Source organism: Hydra vulgaris, chromosome 11 (genome assembly GCF_038396675.1).
Source record: "Hydra vulgaris chromosome 11, alternate assembly HydraT2T_AEP".
NCBI lineage: Eukaryota > Metazoa > Cnidaria > Hydrozoa > Anthoathecata > Hydridae > Hydra > Hydra vulgaris.
The window spans coordinates 47620387-47636458 of NC_088930.1; the positions used below are offsets into that span (position 1 = coordinate 47620387).

Sequence of the window (16072 nt, forward strand, 5' to 3'; positions counted from 1 at the left end):
CACTTCTATCCTGAAGTTTGATACAAGTAACATCAATTTGTAGCATGATTTTGTGTCAAAGCTCCGTCATAAAAGCAACATCAAGCGTTTTTATCTTCTTTACAGTAGTAATGGCTTCGTGAATAAGTCAAAATTTGTCAGCTTCTATTACTGCAGTTGTCTATTTCTTCTGAGTCATGGGGTACCTGTTGGAATTCAATTTTATGAAGGCGGGCTGTAGCTGCACCCACCCACCCCGGTTAACCGGCGTTGATAGCGATATATATTATAAGTCAAATAATATATTAAGATATGTAAACAAAAATCGGAATAGATGTTACGAAAATATTTATTCAGCAGGTTGTAACTAAATATTAATGTAACTCCAAATAAATATACTCGAGGTAAAATATTGATAGTCATTACAAGTATGGTCATGAACATTTTAACTCAAAATATTTAAAGTAATTAAGGATATATAGAATATATTCAAATTTAAGTTGAATTATTCGTTTTATGAAAAAAATATAGCTAAAAACTATTTAGCTAAATACATGTGTAGTGTAGACCGTTGCGTTAAAGAATGATTTATTGTTCTTTTATTAAAAACAAAAAGGTTTTAATATTTTTAAGATTTTTATTTTAAAATATTTTAAAAACGCGTATGTAAAATAAAATAATAATGATAATAAAAATTCGCATTAACTTTATTTAAGCTTAAATTACGCGCCTCTATTAAAGGCGCAACTACATAATTTGCCTTATCGGTAATCCGCCACCGTATGTGTTTGTATTGAAAATAACCCGCTTCATTAGTTACATTAGGTAAATCAATTTGTTTATGTCAAGATGCAAGTGTCAAAAAGATACTTAATGCCCCAGGAATTTTTAAATTATATATTCAACTTGATTGTATTTACAGTATTACAAAGTATAATTACAGTCATACAGATATTTTTTGTATATTTGTAATACATTTTATAGTTTTATTTTCGTTTTTAAGAACTATTTCAATTACTTGAAGTCGTAATACTTTTTTTTGTTAGCAGTATTAGGTTTTAAAAATTTTAGAACTTACATTCAACATTAAACTACTTTTGAAACCAATATCAAGGTACACTAGGTTGTATTTTAGTTTTTGCATTTGGTGTCTTTTTAAAGAATTGAAAGTATTGTTTATCACTTTTGTTTAATGTGAAATGTATTAGTGTCAAAATATTATTTATATTTCCTAGGAAGCGATTATGATATTTTAAGTCTTATAAAATCTGGCTTTGGTAATAAACTTTTTCGTTCCCACCTACTCTTCAGAAATATAGATCACGTAAATGTTATACTTTTTCATGTGGCGCTGATAAAGTGAGGAGATTTTAACCCGATAGGTGCAGAAATAGTGCTAGCTGATGCGCAAATGATTAATTGCATTTCCAGATATGTATACCAATTTTTTAGTCGATGAGGCGGTATGAAAAAAACTCCTTTCGGCAGTTCAGTTCATACTACTTCTATAAAAGTCAGACCGATATAAATAATATTGTACTTGACTTTCACAGAATTGTTAATTAAAAACTTACGTTTAACAATTAGTAATTCAAATTTCATTACCTTTTAAACGCGCATTTTAACATACACGAAACGCATAAAATAGTTACCTTGCGTAAACAATAGTACAGAACATTGCGGCATATTCCTCATTACCAATTATATTATTTTGTTGTGCCAATTACATTATTTATGTTAATGCAGGAAAACCTTTATCAGCTTAGGTCCGGGGTAATTTACTGTCATAAATTACCGCATGTTTCCAGCGCTCATTCAGTAAATATTTGTTTTTAAATAGCAAAAGCAAAATGCTTGTTTTAAAATTAATGTCATAGCACATTTGGAATTTTACTTCCAAAATTTAAATGGTCATGGGTTTTGAATTTTTTTTTAAATTAATTTTTCATTAATTCTTAACTTTTAAAACTGTAGATAATTTTAACTTAACTTAAAAGTAACAAGTGTCCGCTTAAAAGAATGTAACAAAAGATATCTTAAACAATATTTTACAAAAAGCTTTAATAAGATAACACAGTACCGGTACAAAAAAGCGACAATATCCAAAGAAAAATAAAATTAATCAACTTCTTCAATTGTTGGTCCACCTGAACTACCACCAGTGTGTGGTGCTGCACCACCACCTGGAAAACCACCAGGCATACCTCCGGGAAAACCACCGGGCATACCGCCTCCTGGAGCACCACCTGCTTGATATAGCTTTGTAATGATTGGTGCACATACCTTCTCAAGTTCTTTTTGCTTGTGTTCAAACTCCTCCTTTTCAGCAGACTATAACAATTTGAAACAAAATTAATCAAGCTATGCAAGAACAAAATTCAAAAAAAAAATGGAGATAACATAAAACAGAAACATCATTAAAACAAAATTACAAACTTACATGATTGCGATCTACCCATTCCACTGTTTCGTTGCACTTTTGCAAAATAGTTTTTTTGTCTTCTTCACTGATCTTATCCTTAACTTTGTCATCCTCAACAGTTTGCTTCATGTTATAACAATAGCTTTCCAAAGCATTTTTAGCTTGCACCTTGTCTCGCTGAGCTTCATCTTCAGCTTTATACTTCTCTGCTTCTTGGACCATTCTCTCGATATCCTCTTTAGAGAGACGACCCTTATCGTTTGTAATAGTGATTTTGTTCTCCTTTCCAGTGCTTTTGTCCAATGCTGACACATTCAAAATACCGTTGGCATCAACATCAAAAGTGACCTCAATTTGAGGAACACCTCTTGGAGCTGGTGGAATTCCAGAAAGTTCAAATTTACCAAGCAAGTTGTTGTGCTGAGTCATTTGTCTCTCTCCTTCGAAAACCTGAATCAAAACACCAGGTTGATTGTCTGAATATGTAGTAAATGTCTGAGAGTATTTTGTAGGTACTGTTGTGTTTCTCTTTATTAGAGCAGTAAAAACACCACCAGCAGTTTCGATACCCAATGATAATGGAGCAACATCCAAAAGAAGTAAATCTTGAACTGCTTCATGCTTATCTCCACTTAAGATAGCAGCCTGAACAGCTGCACCATATGCAACAGCCTCATCGGGATTAATTGACTTGTTCAGCTCTTTTCCGTTGAAGAAATCTTGGAGCAAACTCTGAACTTTTGGAATACGAGTAGATCCACCAACCAAAACAACTTCGTGGATGTCAGATTTAGAAAAACTTTGCCCGTTGCTGTTTTTTCCAGCATCTCTGATTGCATCAGCAACTGGACCAAGAGTGCCTCGAAACATGTCGATACACAATTCTTCAAAACGAGCTCTTGTAATGGATGTATAGAAGTCAATTCCGTCAAATAGAGAATCGATTTCAACACTAGCTTGAGTGCTTGCAGACAGTGTTCGCTTGGCACGTTCGCAAGCTGTTCTTAAACGCCTAAGTGCACGCTTGTTACCTGAAATATCTTTTTTGTGCTTTCTTTTAAATTCATCAACAAAGTGGTTGACTAGACGGTTGTCAAAATCTTCCCCTCCAAGATGAGTGTCACCTGCGGTAGATTTTACTTCAAATATACCATCTTCAATAGCAAGAATGGACACATCAAAAGTACCACCTCCTAAATCAAAAATAAGAACATTTTTTTCAGCTCCAACTTTTTTATCTAGACCGTATGCAATGGCAGCAGCAGTGGGCTCATTGATAATTCGAAGAACATTTAAGCCAGCAATAACACCAGCATCTTTAGTAGCTTGACGTTGAGAATCGTTAAAGTATGCAGGTACAGTGATGACAACATCTGTTACTTTTTTGCCAAGGTAAGCATCTGCAACTTCTTTCATCTTTAACAAAACCATTGATGAAATCTCCTCAGGAAAAAAGGATTTGGTTTCACCTTTGAACTCAACTTGAATTTTTGGTCGACCTCCTTCATCAATAACCTGAAAAAATTATTTAAAAAAAACAACTTAATCGTTGCAAATAATTTTGACACTAATGCAAAATCTGTAACACATATGCAATTAGGCTGGGTTTATGATGGGCTTTTTTTTTAAAAAATTTTATTTGACTTTATTTTCCTTAAACAAAATAAATTTTTTTCATTTTTTTAATACAATAACTTGATAAAAGCTGTTTCACTAGAGGCTTTATATGAGAACACCCGCTTAAGTGTTCTCAAAATTTGTTAATAAAAAGAGCTTTAGAGAGATATATAAAATAATAACTTATATTCTATGATGAACTATTTTATTAAAATTTATCAGGCAAATTGTGTTTTCTTAACAAGTCATGAATATATATTGAATATATATTGAATATATATAGTATTTTTGTAATTATTAATAAAAAAAATTTTTGAATAACAAAAAGTAAGAAAAAAAGTGACTGTTAAAGGTGATTTAGAGAAAAAATGTTAATAATAATAAACATTTGGCAAAAAATCAACTTACATTAAATGGCCAATGTTTTCTATCTGAAGTTACAGAGGCATCATTAAACTTTCTTCCAATAAGTCGTTTTGCGTCTAAGCAAGTAAAACTCACATATAACAATTTAAAAAATTACAAAACTACACATATAAAGTCAATAAAATGATAATCAATTTTAAAGTCACTCTTTATCATATTAAATACACGTAGCGTAACACTTGTAAGATTGTAAAAAATGATATCAACTAACCAAATACTGTGTTAGAAGGATTGATTGCTGTTTGGTTTTTGGCGGCATCACCAATAAGTCTTTCAGTGTCAGTAAAGGCAACATAACTGGGTGTAGTACGATTACCTTGATCATTGGCAATAATTTCTACTTTACCATGTTGGAAAACACCTACACAAGAGTATGTAGTCCCAAGATCTATTCCAATCGCAGGCGCTTTAGACATGATTTATGTTATTGTTGTATTTTTGTTAAGTTTGCTTTCACTACAGCGTTTATGTGTATGCAAATCAATGTATATGCAGAAAAGTAGTTATATTATTATAACGAAAAATTCGACGGGGGTAGATTTTTGTTTTTAACAATTTTAAAACAATTTTTTAACAAGTAAATAAGTACTACAACAGCGTATGGAAATACATTTTTTAATTTAAATATTTTTTAATTTTTTTTTTAATTTTAAATTTAAAAAAAATTCACAAATTTTAGGGTATAACTTACTGACCACTTTACTGCACCTAAACTTTCCAGAATATTCCGTAGTTTTTAATTCGTTTGAGTTAAAAATGGAAAGTATTCGTATAGAGTATACGAATTACGTAAGTCGCGTAATTTTTAAACCCTATCGGAATAGGTAGAGATATGCGCAATCTGATTCGCTGATTTTGAATGAGAGGCTTTGACTCAAAAGTTTAAATCAAAACAAATATCAAAAATCGTATCAATTTATAAAAGTGAAACTGAGTAAATGTTAGATAATAATAACATAACAAGTGTGATTTTTCTATCCGATTTTGTACAATATAGTTCTTACATTTTTACAAAACTCAAAACATCCATGATTTTCATAATATTTTCCTAAAAATAAAGATTTAAGAAAATTAGTTTGTTTTCCTAATGGCTTTTATAACTCTAAGATATAAAAATGACAACCATTGTAACAAACTATAAACCAATGGTAAAACTTGACTATGCTGTGATTCACCTACGATAGATTTTTTTAAAAAATTTTAAAATTTACCTAGTAATATCAATTGAATATTATTAAATTGATATAAGTTTTTCCAAATTAAGTTTCCATTAATCCTATCATAAAACCCGAAAAAAATATTTTTAAAAATAACCTAATTTCTTTTCAGAACTTTACTCTTATTATTCCCATATATATATTGTAAACATCATTAAAACATTTTAAGTTTGAGAATATTGCTTATTGATTGTTATAGCTACTCCAGAGAACTTGCAACACTCTCAAAATAAAAGCAATTGTGAGCAAGAGCTGATTTAGATTGCATTTGATAATGTGTAGTAATAAAAAATTACGAAGCATTGCAGCATAATAAGCTATAAGAAAAAATTTATAACCTGATGTCCACAAGTGTGTTTTCATATAGTAAACTGACAAAAAGGAATAACTCAATAAGCAAAACAAATTAACTTACCTCTTCTTTATGAAAAACTAAGTGTAAAAAAGTAGAAACAAGAAAAATTGCAAACATACAAGTTCGTGTTGTTGTTTTTTTCTATTTCAAAAGTTAATACATGTAAAGCACATGTTTGTTGATATATAGCTTTTAACCTGAACAAAATATTGGTTATTGTATTCTATAATTAGTAAAAAAATGTTTACCCTTTAATAGCAACTGATGGTAAGTAATATCAAATAAAGCAACAAAGTTTGATAAATTTTACATTTATTATGCTATCAATTTATTTTACATTATATACTCCTGAAGAAAAAAAAATATAAAAAAACCTTTTTTTTTTCATTTTCCTAGAGTAGAAGTATTTATCTTTCATATTTCCAAATTTTACAAATAGCTTTATTATGTAATCTTTGGTATAACCAATATGATCGAGTGTGCTTTTTTTGAACTTCTGTGAATTTCTGTGAAAAGAGACTATCAATGTAATATAATGTAATATCAACGATATAATGTAATATCAACGTGAAAAGAGACTATCAATGTAATATAATGTAATATCAACGCTTATATGTAACTGTACAAATCAACTGTTCAGTAGAAAAACAAATAAATGTTACTTTTTTTTTTAAATTTTCCAATAGATTTATTAATATACAACTTTTATTCTATTTATATATAAGTTAAAATACCCAACCAAACTTTTTTTAATTTTTCACAAAGTGTTTAAAGGTTTAAGAATGATGTTTTATTAAAGTTAAGTAAATAAAAATATTGAAATACGCCTTATCAGCCTTTTCAAAGTTTAGACTAGACAGTAACTTATTCAGAGTTCGTAGATTCACATGAAACATATAAGCTAGTTAGGTAAAGCATCTGTGAAAATTTTCTTTTTCCTAAAAGTTAAATGTTTAAATATTTATAATTAACAAGTTGGTATAAAATCCAGTACCGAGCTTAGAACAACCCCTGACTCAGCTTAAAATTTATACTTTGCATATTTTAAGTACTTTACCAGTAGTTTGGTACAACTGCATATAAACTTTGTATTGAGCATGCTTTATAGAATATAGACATTACATTTGAAGAGAAACACATTTAGAAATCTTGCAAAATTGCACACATACAAATTCAAGTTAAATATTAAAATCAGTTGTCATGCTATTCATAGCATGACAAGTGATTTTGTTCTTTTTTTTTGATAATTTTATTGTATTTTTTTATTACTCATTTTTTATTAAACGCTTGATTTTAACCACTTAGTTCGGTTTTTTAAAATCTTTTTTTTTCTTACTATACAAAAAATGCCACAATCATTTGCCATAATCCACTTTTATTTGGTTAACTTATTTGATTCAATACTTTTTCAAGCTTTTAATGTCAGTGTTTATACGTAACTGTACAAAAAATTACGGTTCATTAGACAAACATAAATTTTTCTTCTTTTGTTAAATTTTTAAATAATATTTTATATATAAGTTAATGTAGCCTGCAAAATTTTTATAAGTTTTTAAAAAGTGTTAAATGGTTTAAGACGATGTTTTATTAGAGTTATGTAATAAAAAAATATATCAGTCTCCTCAAAATTATGGTTGAAACAAAACATGAAAACAAAATCTCCTCAGAGCTCATATATTGACATGGAACATGTAAGCTAGTTTTGCAATCAGTACAAATTTTTTATATTTAAAAGTCTAATGTTCAACTCTTTATAATTAACATATAAATAAATTTATACACAAAGCTCTTCACTAGTAGTCTGGTAAAACTGCATATAATCTTTATATGCAAAAGTACTTCACAAGTAGTTTCGTACAACTGTATATAAAATTTGTATTTGAGTATGCTTCAAGACCAAGAACATATTTTATTTTTATAAATCTTTTCAAATTTACTTTAACGTATACATTTTTTTTCCATTTCTTTAAATTAACAACAGGTAAAACCTCCATCACCATGGTAAACTTTATTGAAATTTTGAAATTTTTACGAGTGAAAATTCTCTTGTATAAATAGATTTTGATACTTTTGATACTACTCTGAAGAATACTAAAATAAAATAAATTTCCTGTGTTGATAGTAACACAAAACTTGTATTGATAAACTTAGTTTATTGATAAACTTAGTATATCGTTACTATGAAATTTATTTCAATAATCTGTTAAGATTTTAAATATATTTTTTAAACAAATATGCACTTGCCTCTTTTTCAAATCAGCTATTCTTTATTTAATAACTTGAAAGTCGAATTTTTACTTGCGACGTATTGCAATATTAACTTTTTTTTATCACTATCACAAACCGATTTTATGGTTTCCATCTTTTAAAACCCAGTAATATGGTAAGTGTTCTATTGTTTATCAGCGCGTTTGTGAATGGAACAGGAGCCTTGCATGCATTTTGAATGAGTCCGACAAACTATATCCTAAAATACCTTTACTCCATCTTAAACAATATCAATTTAAAAAAATTCTGAAAAACTTTTTACTTTAACTTTTAGATATATTATCCTTAAGATTAAAATATTCTTTTAATTTTCTTTTCGTCATTACTACAATTATCATCAGCACTTTTTGTTCCTTTTTTTATTATTATTATTAAAACCTGAAAATTATGATTTTTACATGTTTGTTATAATGTATGTTCTATGTGCTTTAATCTATATGTTTACGGTCCATATATTTCAATGCATACTTTCTATTACTATTACTATAATCTATAATATAATTGCTACAGTAAACGTTTAACGTCGTTTTATTAGTTGCTAGGCTTTGAAAGAGCGCGTTCTCGAAATTTCTGTGATACTATTAAATATTTTTGTTCATTTTTAGAAAATTTAGAAAAATAAATTAAAATTTTGTGCTAACACTGACATGACATGTCACATGTTATTGTATGTAAAGATTAAATTTTGTTACGAGGATTACAGTTCTTATAAAAAAAAATGAAAGTAAAAAGTATTGATTGTATATATATATATATATATATATATATATATATATATATATATATATATATATATATATATATATATATATATATATATATATATATACATATATATATATATATATTTATATATATATATAATATATATATATATATATATATATATATATATATATATATATATATATATATATATATATATATATATATATATATATATATATATACAGTATTGGACAAAACATTTGCAACCAACATCGAACAATGCTAAAAAGTGTTCCTAATTTTACATGTCTTAAAAACGAAACGAACTATACTACCACAGCAAACAGTTCAGGAGTCTGGAGTCATAGCATGCCATGACATGAGCAATCAGCTGACAGGTGACAGCACACACGCAGAATTTCGTTGACAAGTGCCATTTTGCAGCGGACAAAACAAGTGTAACTTTTTTGGTTTGTTTCATTTTCTTAAGTCTGGTCCGTGTCAACGTCACGGAAGTTTTTTAATAATTAAAGGAAGTATCCAGAAGTTTCCAGAAGAAGCATCTGTAAGCATCCAGTAGCATCAAGAAATATCCAGAAACATTCAGAAGCATCCAGACGCATCCAGAAGCATCGAAAAGAAGCATCTAGAATCTTCCAGAACAGGTTCACACAGGTTCATTTTACTAAATAAGAGACATGTAAACCGACATGTAGTTCAGTCAGTATATGGAAGTCAATCAATCAGTATTATCAAGACAGTTTATCGAAGTGAGTTTTATCAAAGTGTTTTATCGAAGAACATCAATACAAGAAGTGAAATACAACAAGTGTTTCATTACATCAATACAGTCTACATCCAACCATGACGTTGTGTTCCACAGAGCATTTTTATATCATCACAAGGTAAATATAACGCGGTAAGCCTTGAGAAGCGTGATTATTTATTTTTATTATTTTTATGACTTCAATTGCAAAAATGGCTCCCGACAGTCTTGGATTGGAACTAAGAAAGGAAATTATTGGCGATTACGTAAGTGGAATGTCACAAAAAAGTATTTGTGATAAATATCGCGTGAAAAAATGGACCGTATCAAGACTATGTTCCAAATATCGTTCTACGGGGAAGTTGGCAGCAGATAACAAAGGTGGAAGACCGCGTTTCACCACTTCTAGAGACAATTCTATGATCGTCAGATACGTCAAGAAGGATCCCTGGATATCATCAGTCGAGATACAAAAACAATTAGAGCTGTCTGTATCGGACCGAACAATCAGACAACGTGCTGTTGAAGCCGGATTGTTTTCTCGACGCCCTGCAAAGAAACCTTTGATTTCACTAAAAAACCAGAAGAAAAGACTCCTGTTTGCTACATCTCATATTGACTGGAATGTGCAGAAATGGTGAACTGTCCTGTTCAGTGATGAATCGAAGTTCAACATCATTGGGAGCGATGGCATTTGCCGTGTACGTCGACCGGCCGGAAAACGCCTCGATTTATGTTACTGTTATAAGACCGTGAAACATGGTGGAGGCAATGTAATGGTCTGGGGGTGTTTTTCTGCTAACGATCTAGGTCCAATACATCGAAACGATGGAATAATGGACCGTTTTATGTATAAAAATATCCTGAAAGATGTTATGTTACCTCATGCTGAATGGAATATGCCAATAAACTGGGTTTTTCAGCAAGACAACGATCCGAAACACACTGCAAAAATAGTCAAGCAGTGGTTTCAAGACAACCACCTATCGGTGATGGATTGGCCGCCTCAATCTCCGGATCTCAACCCTATCGAGAACCTGTGGAAGATCATCAACCGCAGAATTGATCGTGAAGATGTTCGTAATAAGAATCAACTGTTTGAACAAAACCAAAAGTTCTGGGCAGCGATTCCACAAAGTTTCATTGATCACCTGATCCAACCTATGCTTTGAAGATGCAAGCCTGTGATCAACAACAAAGGACTCGCCACGAAATATTGATAGCGAAATACAGCTTGGTCAACATTTTGTCGAGTTGCACTTGTTTTGTCCAGAAGGAAATCAACTTTTTTTAATACTTTTGATTAATTTATTAATTTTCGTGTACAAATAATGAACTTTGTGATGAATAAAACTTGAAGAACTTTGTCTCTAAACAGTTACATAGTTATTTCTCTTAATTGAAAAAATGCAGCACTTTTATATAAAGAAACTAAATTAGCATTATTTGGTTGCACTCGTTTTGTCTGATACTGTATATATATATATATATATATATATATATATATATATATATATATATATATATATATATATATATATATATATATATATATATTGTTTACTTTAAATCTTTTTAAATTTTCTCGCGTCATTTCTAAAATTTTTGGTTCCACATGTTTATTGTTTGCGTATATGCTTTTTTGATAAGTATGTGTATGTGGTAATATGTGCTTTATAGTTCTTTTATCAATGTGTTTTTTTAATAATGTAAAATGTTTTTTTATTGTTTGTGTATGCCCAGTAAACACAGATTGGCTCAGAATTAGTCAATATTTCATTGAAATTGGTCGAAAAATAGATAAAACGTTTAGCGACCTATTATTGACTAAAAATTGACGCTTGATTTGAAATGTATATTTTAAACTTTTTTATATATTCGTTTACTAAACGTCGATCTAACGTTTAGAATATCGACTTACATTAGTCAATTACATTACTGTGAACCTTTAATCAATCTTAATTAAACCTAAACATTTATAGATTTAAAATCTACGCTTTAAATCTTTTAATTTTATACGTTTATTAAACGTCAATCAAACGTTTACAATATTGACTAAAATAAGTTGTTAATCTAAACGTTTGATCGACGTTTAATAAACGTTTTTTATATTATAATATAGTAATATAGCCATTGGTCAGAAGACTCACATAACAGCTAAAGTCACGCGGTTTAAATAGGCTTAATTAAGACGAAATAAAAAAAAATTATTAAAAACAAACTTTTTATTGGCTAAATAATTAATTTAGATGCGTTTACAAGATTCACTTTCTTACAACAACTGAAAGCAAAACAACTGATTAATAAATAATAAACGAGTGTCGGAAGCTAAAAAGTTAAAAATCTCTTATCGCGATAATCTACCTTCCTAAATGCCAACAACTTAATGGACTCAGATGTTTTAGAAATTATTGATTACAACATTGACATGACATCGTTATGAAATTTTGGAAACTTCCATTCAGAAAATCCTCTATATGTAAAGTTGTTACATATAGAGGTTACAAATCAGGTTACGAAATCAGACAATCAGGATAAAAATCTAGAAGATGATGTTGCACAAACAGGCGCATGAAAAACAAGTGGTAGACGGTATTTTAGAAAGATTTTTGATAATGCATAAACCAGTGATCCAAAATAATTGTTTATGAGTTTATTAATTTTATAAGTAATCTTTGACTTAATCTTAATGAAAACTTTTATTTTCTGTTGAAATTATATTTAAAAAATATTTGATAGAAATTTTTGAATATGATATTTCCACTGCCAAAAGCTTGTCCATTTAATTTTTTTTAATTATCGAAGCATAAACAAGCATAGTGCACAAACATTTATTATCTAAACCCCCACTATATGCAAATGTTTTATATAAGTTTATAACTTTATAAATAGCTTTATAAAATAAAAGTATAGTATAGTAGTATATTAAATAAGTTTATATTATAATAGTTATAAAAAAATATAAAAAATAAGACCAGGTCTTTTATAACTATATCTTATTTATAAATTTCATTACTTTTACAACTATATCGTATTTATAAATTTCACGACCTATATAGCTCTTATGACTTATAAAAGTTAAAAAGTTACTACGTAATTTTAACTGATATTAACTTTAAAACTTAAATAAATCAAATTTACGTTAACTAAATCAAAGAAACTAATAGACAAGTTTCATATACGTTTACTCAGACTAAATCTAAACGCTTTACATACGTTAATTAGACTAGATTTAAATGTAAATTAGACAAAATCTAAACGCTTTACATACGTATAATAATCCTATAATAGACGTCTAAAATACGTTTGAATATAGACGTTTTATGGACGTTTATTCTAAACGTTAATGTGAATTTCATTCTAAACGGATAACTGACCAAATCTGAACGTTTTGTTGAAACGTTGTTTTGGCGTTTAGTAGACGTTTGTGTGTTTACTGGGTGTGTTAATACGTGTTATATAATTGTTTTATAAATGTGTTTAAATATGTTTATATAAAGCTAAATGTATATATTTTGTTTATAGTTGGTACATATGTTTGTACTATGTTGTTTCCATGCTTTCAAAGTGCTGTGATTTGGTACACGTGTAGAGCAAGATTTGTCAACCTTGCCAGCCAAGTGGTTTACTTATAGCAGAGGGTTACACGGCAGTGTTTAGTGTCAAACTGTTACTGCTTTAGCTCTAGTTGTTTTCAAGCTTTTATAATTAATAATTCTGAAAATACAAAATAATGTATTTTAATATCATTTTGCGTAATGTTGTTACTTATGTTTTGTTATATATGAATGTTGTGTCACTCAAGTTATGTTATATGCATATTATATTAATTTATGATGTGTGCTATTGTTGTGTGTTGTTGTTGTGATGTTGTTTTTCTGTTATCTTTTGAGTTGATAGACATTTGGCATACCTTCACTTAGTGTCTATTGTTTAAAATGATAAATAGGTAATTTCATTATTAAAAATCACTGTTTTTAATCATTCACTTAAAGCTAAGAAAAATTATTTTGCCATATATACAATTTGTTTTATCTTTGTTTGATTTTCTATCTTTAGCGCTGTTTATAACATGATTTTGCTGTTAATATTTTGGAATAATGATGTACCAGCATAAATTATTTTCTAAAAGCTAACATGAAATAATAATATAACAACTACTGCTCTGGCAAATCACAACAGCTTTTCTCAATAAGGTACATTGATTTTCATTTTTGTATGCAATGTTTTTCTTATTTATTTACTTATTCGTTACATTTTTTATTTTAAGTTTATCAAATGATGAATTTATGTGGTATGGAAGAACAAAATATTGTAAAGTTTTGTGAACTTTTTAAAAATGTTTACTAATAATTTTTTTAAAGAAATAATATTGAAGTTTTCAAAAAAGGGTTTACAACGTTTTTTTTTTTAAATTTTTCTGTGTAAGCAGTATGTTTATTATAAGAATTGCATGTTTTTAACAATTTTTTTTATTAGTATTTGCTAAGTTAATTTTTTTTCAAACATCTCCTTGCTGATATATATATTTTTTTAAAGTCATAAGATTATTTTATAATTTATTTTAAATGACAGTTTGTTATATATAAAAGTTATTTGTGTGTGCTATTTAGAGTAGAAAAAAAATTATGTAGGAAAGATCACAATCTTCCAGATTCGTTTAAGATTTTTTGTTACTACTTTCAACTAAAAGTGAAGTTTAAATTCATTAAATTCATATTAATTTCATGTCGCTTAGGCGAGATGAAATTAATAATCAACAAATGTTAAAAATGCTGCTCGGCAAGCTGTAAATAATTCAAACCCAAATGAGGAGAGCTTGGTTAGGCGAGTTAAAAAATAATCGCCGCAGAAATGAAAGAGATAGGCTTAGGCCTGCTCATTTTAAGAAAAAACTGGACAACCGGCTTTTGTCTTCTGGGGTACAGATATTAAGATTTAAAGTTTATTTTAGTTTATAGTTTTGGTTTAGTTTATATTTATTTTTAGTTTACTTTTAGTTAGTTTTAGCTTCAGTTACCTCTTTTCTTACATTAGACAACTTTATGGAGGAAATGAGGGGAATAGGTAAAAAAGTTATAATTATATATTTAATTTATATGTAAATATTATTTTACTGATTATTAGAGGTATATTTTTTGTCTTTAGTGTCTGGTAGAAGCATAATTGGTAGGGCTGTGTTTTAAATTTTATATACTTTGTATGGAGAAATATGTGCAATAGGTAAAAGAATTATTTAATATAAACATGACATTTTTAAACTGTTCGCGTTTTACTCATATTTTTATTAAAATAAAATTTTTCACATGTTTAACCCTTTTTAATTTATTCTCTCTTCTTTTTTTTTTAATATTTTTAGCATCGTCCTCTGTTACCTGTGAAAATGGTCAGGTTATGCTTTATATTTTGATTACATAACATTGCAAATATTTATAACTTTTATTATATCCTTCTATTTGTAATTTTAGGGCCGTTAACATTTGAGAACTTTTATGACTTTAGATTCGTTAACATTTGAGCAGTGCAGAAATTATCGCTCCCAACACCCAGGGCCTCAATAAGTGGTGTAGTAATATAGTTTAATTTATTGAACTCACTGCTTTTAAAATTTACTATAAGCCAAGATAATATATTTAGCTATATAAATGTAATTTATTTATATCTCAATTTGATTTTTTATTTTTTATGTTTATAGTTTGGCTCCTTGAAACATTTGTTATTTTGCATTTTGATTAAAATATTTTAAATCCATTGTGATGTCTTTTAAATTAAACTAAAGTTTACTAAAAGCCAACATGAAATAACGTCATTAAACAACACCGACATGCTGCATCATGACAGCAACTGAAGTATGACAACAGGTAACTAAAAAGCAGGTAAATTGTTTTCCAGTTTGTTTGTTTTTTGTTTTTTTATGTCTACTTATCTGTTACAATTTTTATTTTAGGGTTGTCATATGACGCATTAATGCAATATAATAAATCAAAGTTTACATATTTTTTTAAATTTGTTATACACATGTTTGATTGTAAATTAAATTTTTTTTGTTTGAAATGTATTTGTACTTAATTGCTTAGTTATTTATAATAAACTTAGTTATTTTTAATAAATTTATTAAGTTGTGTGCATTTAACGTTTTTAAGACAATTTTGTTTTTTAAAGAAAATGAATCAAGGGGATACCAAAAAATTAATAACTCATGTATAATATAATTAATTATAGTTCATGTTATAAAAAATATAACAAGAATTTAGTTTTAGTTTTTCGTCAATTTAAAGCATGATGAGGTGTTATTATTTTGTGTCAGTAACTAA

At 28.2% G+C, this 16072-nt stretch overlaps 1 protein-coding gene and 1 long non-coding RNA gene across 2 annotated transcripts; one reads left to right on the forward strand and one right to left on the reverse strand.

Moving 5' to 3' along the window:
• Positions 1–2006: 2006 nt before the first annotated feature.
• On the reverse strand, positions 2007–5240 carry LOC105844776 (heat shock 70 kDa protein-like). Its single transcript, XM_065809023.1, has 4 exons — positions 4656–5240; positions 4427–4500; positions 2420–3916; positions 2007–2310 (listed from the first exon to the last, which is right to left on the reverse strand). Exons 1-4 carry the CDS (start codon positions 4858–4860, stop codon positions 2098–2100), a joined length of 1989 nt encoding a protein of 662 aa, XP_065665095.1. The 5' UTR covers positions 4861–5240; the 3' UTR covers positions 2007–2097.
• A 6818-nt stretch (positions 5241–12058) lies between these two features.
• LOC136087285 (uncharacterized) lies at positions 12059–15627 on the forward strand. The gene is made up of 4 exons (XR_010641688.1): positions 12059–12343; positions 13284–13954; positions 14907–14981; positions 15118–15627. It is a non-coding gene; the product is annotated as an uncharacterized LOC136087285 (long non-coding RNA).
• Positions 15628–16072: the final 445 nt, after the last annotated feature.

Bases quoted from the DNA above. Each gene is read 5' to 3' on its own strand.
- LOC105844776 (XM_065809023.1), bottom strand. From the start codon at position 4,860: ATGTCTAAAGCGCCTGCGATTGGAATAGATCTTGGGACTACATACTCT. The intron at 3,917-4,426 runs GTAAGTTGATTT...TAATTTTTTCAG, and splicing joins GAAAACATTGGCCATTTAAT to GTTATTGATGAAGGAGGTCG. The intron at 2,311-2,419 runs GTAAGTTTGTAA...AAATTGTTATAG, and splicing joins AATGGGTAGATCGCAATCAT to TCTGCTGAAAAGGAGGAGTT.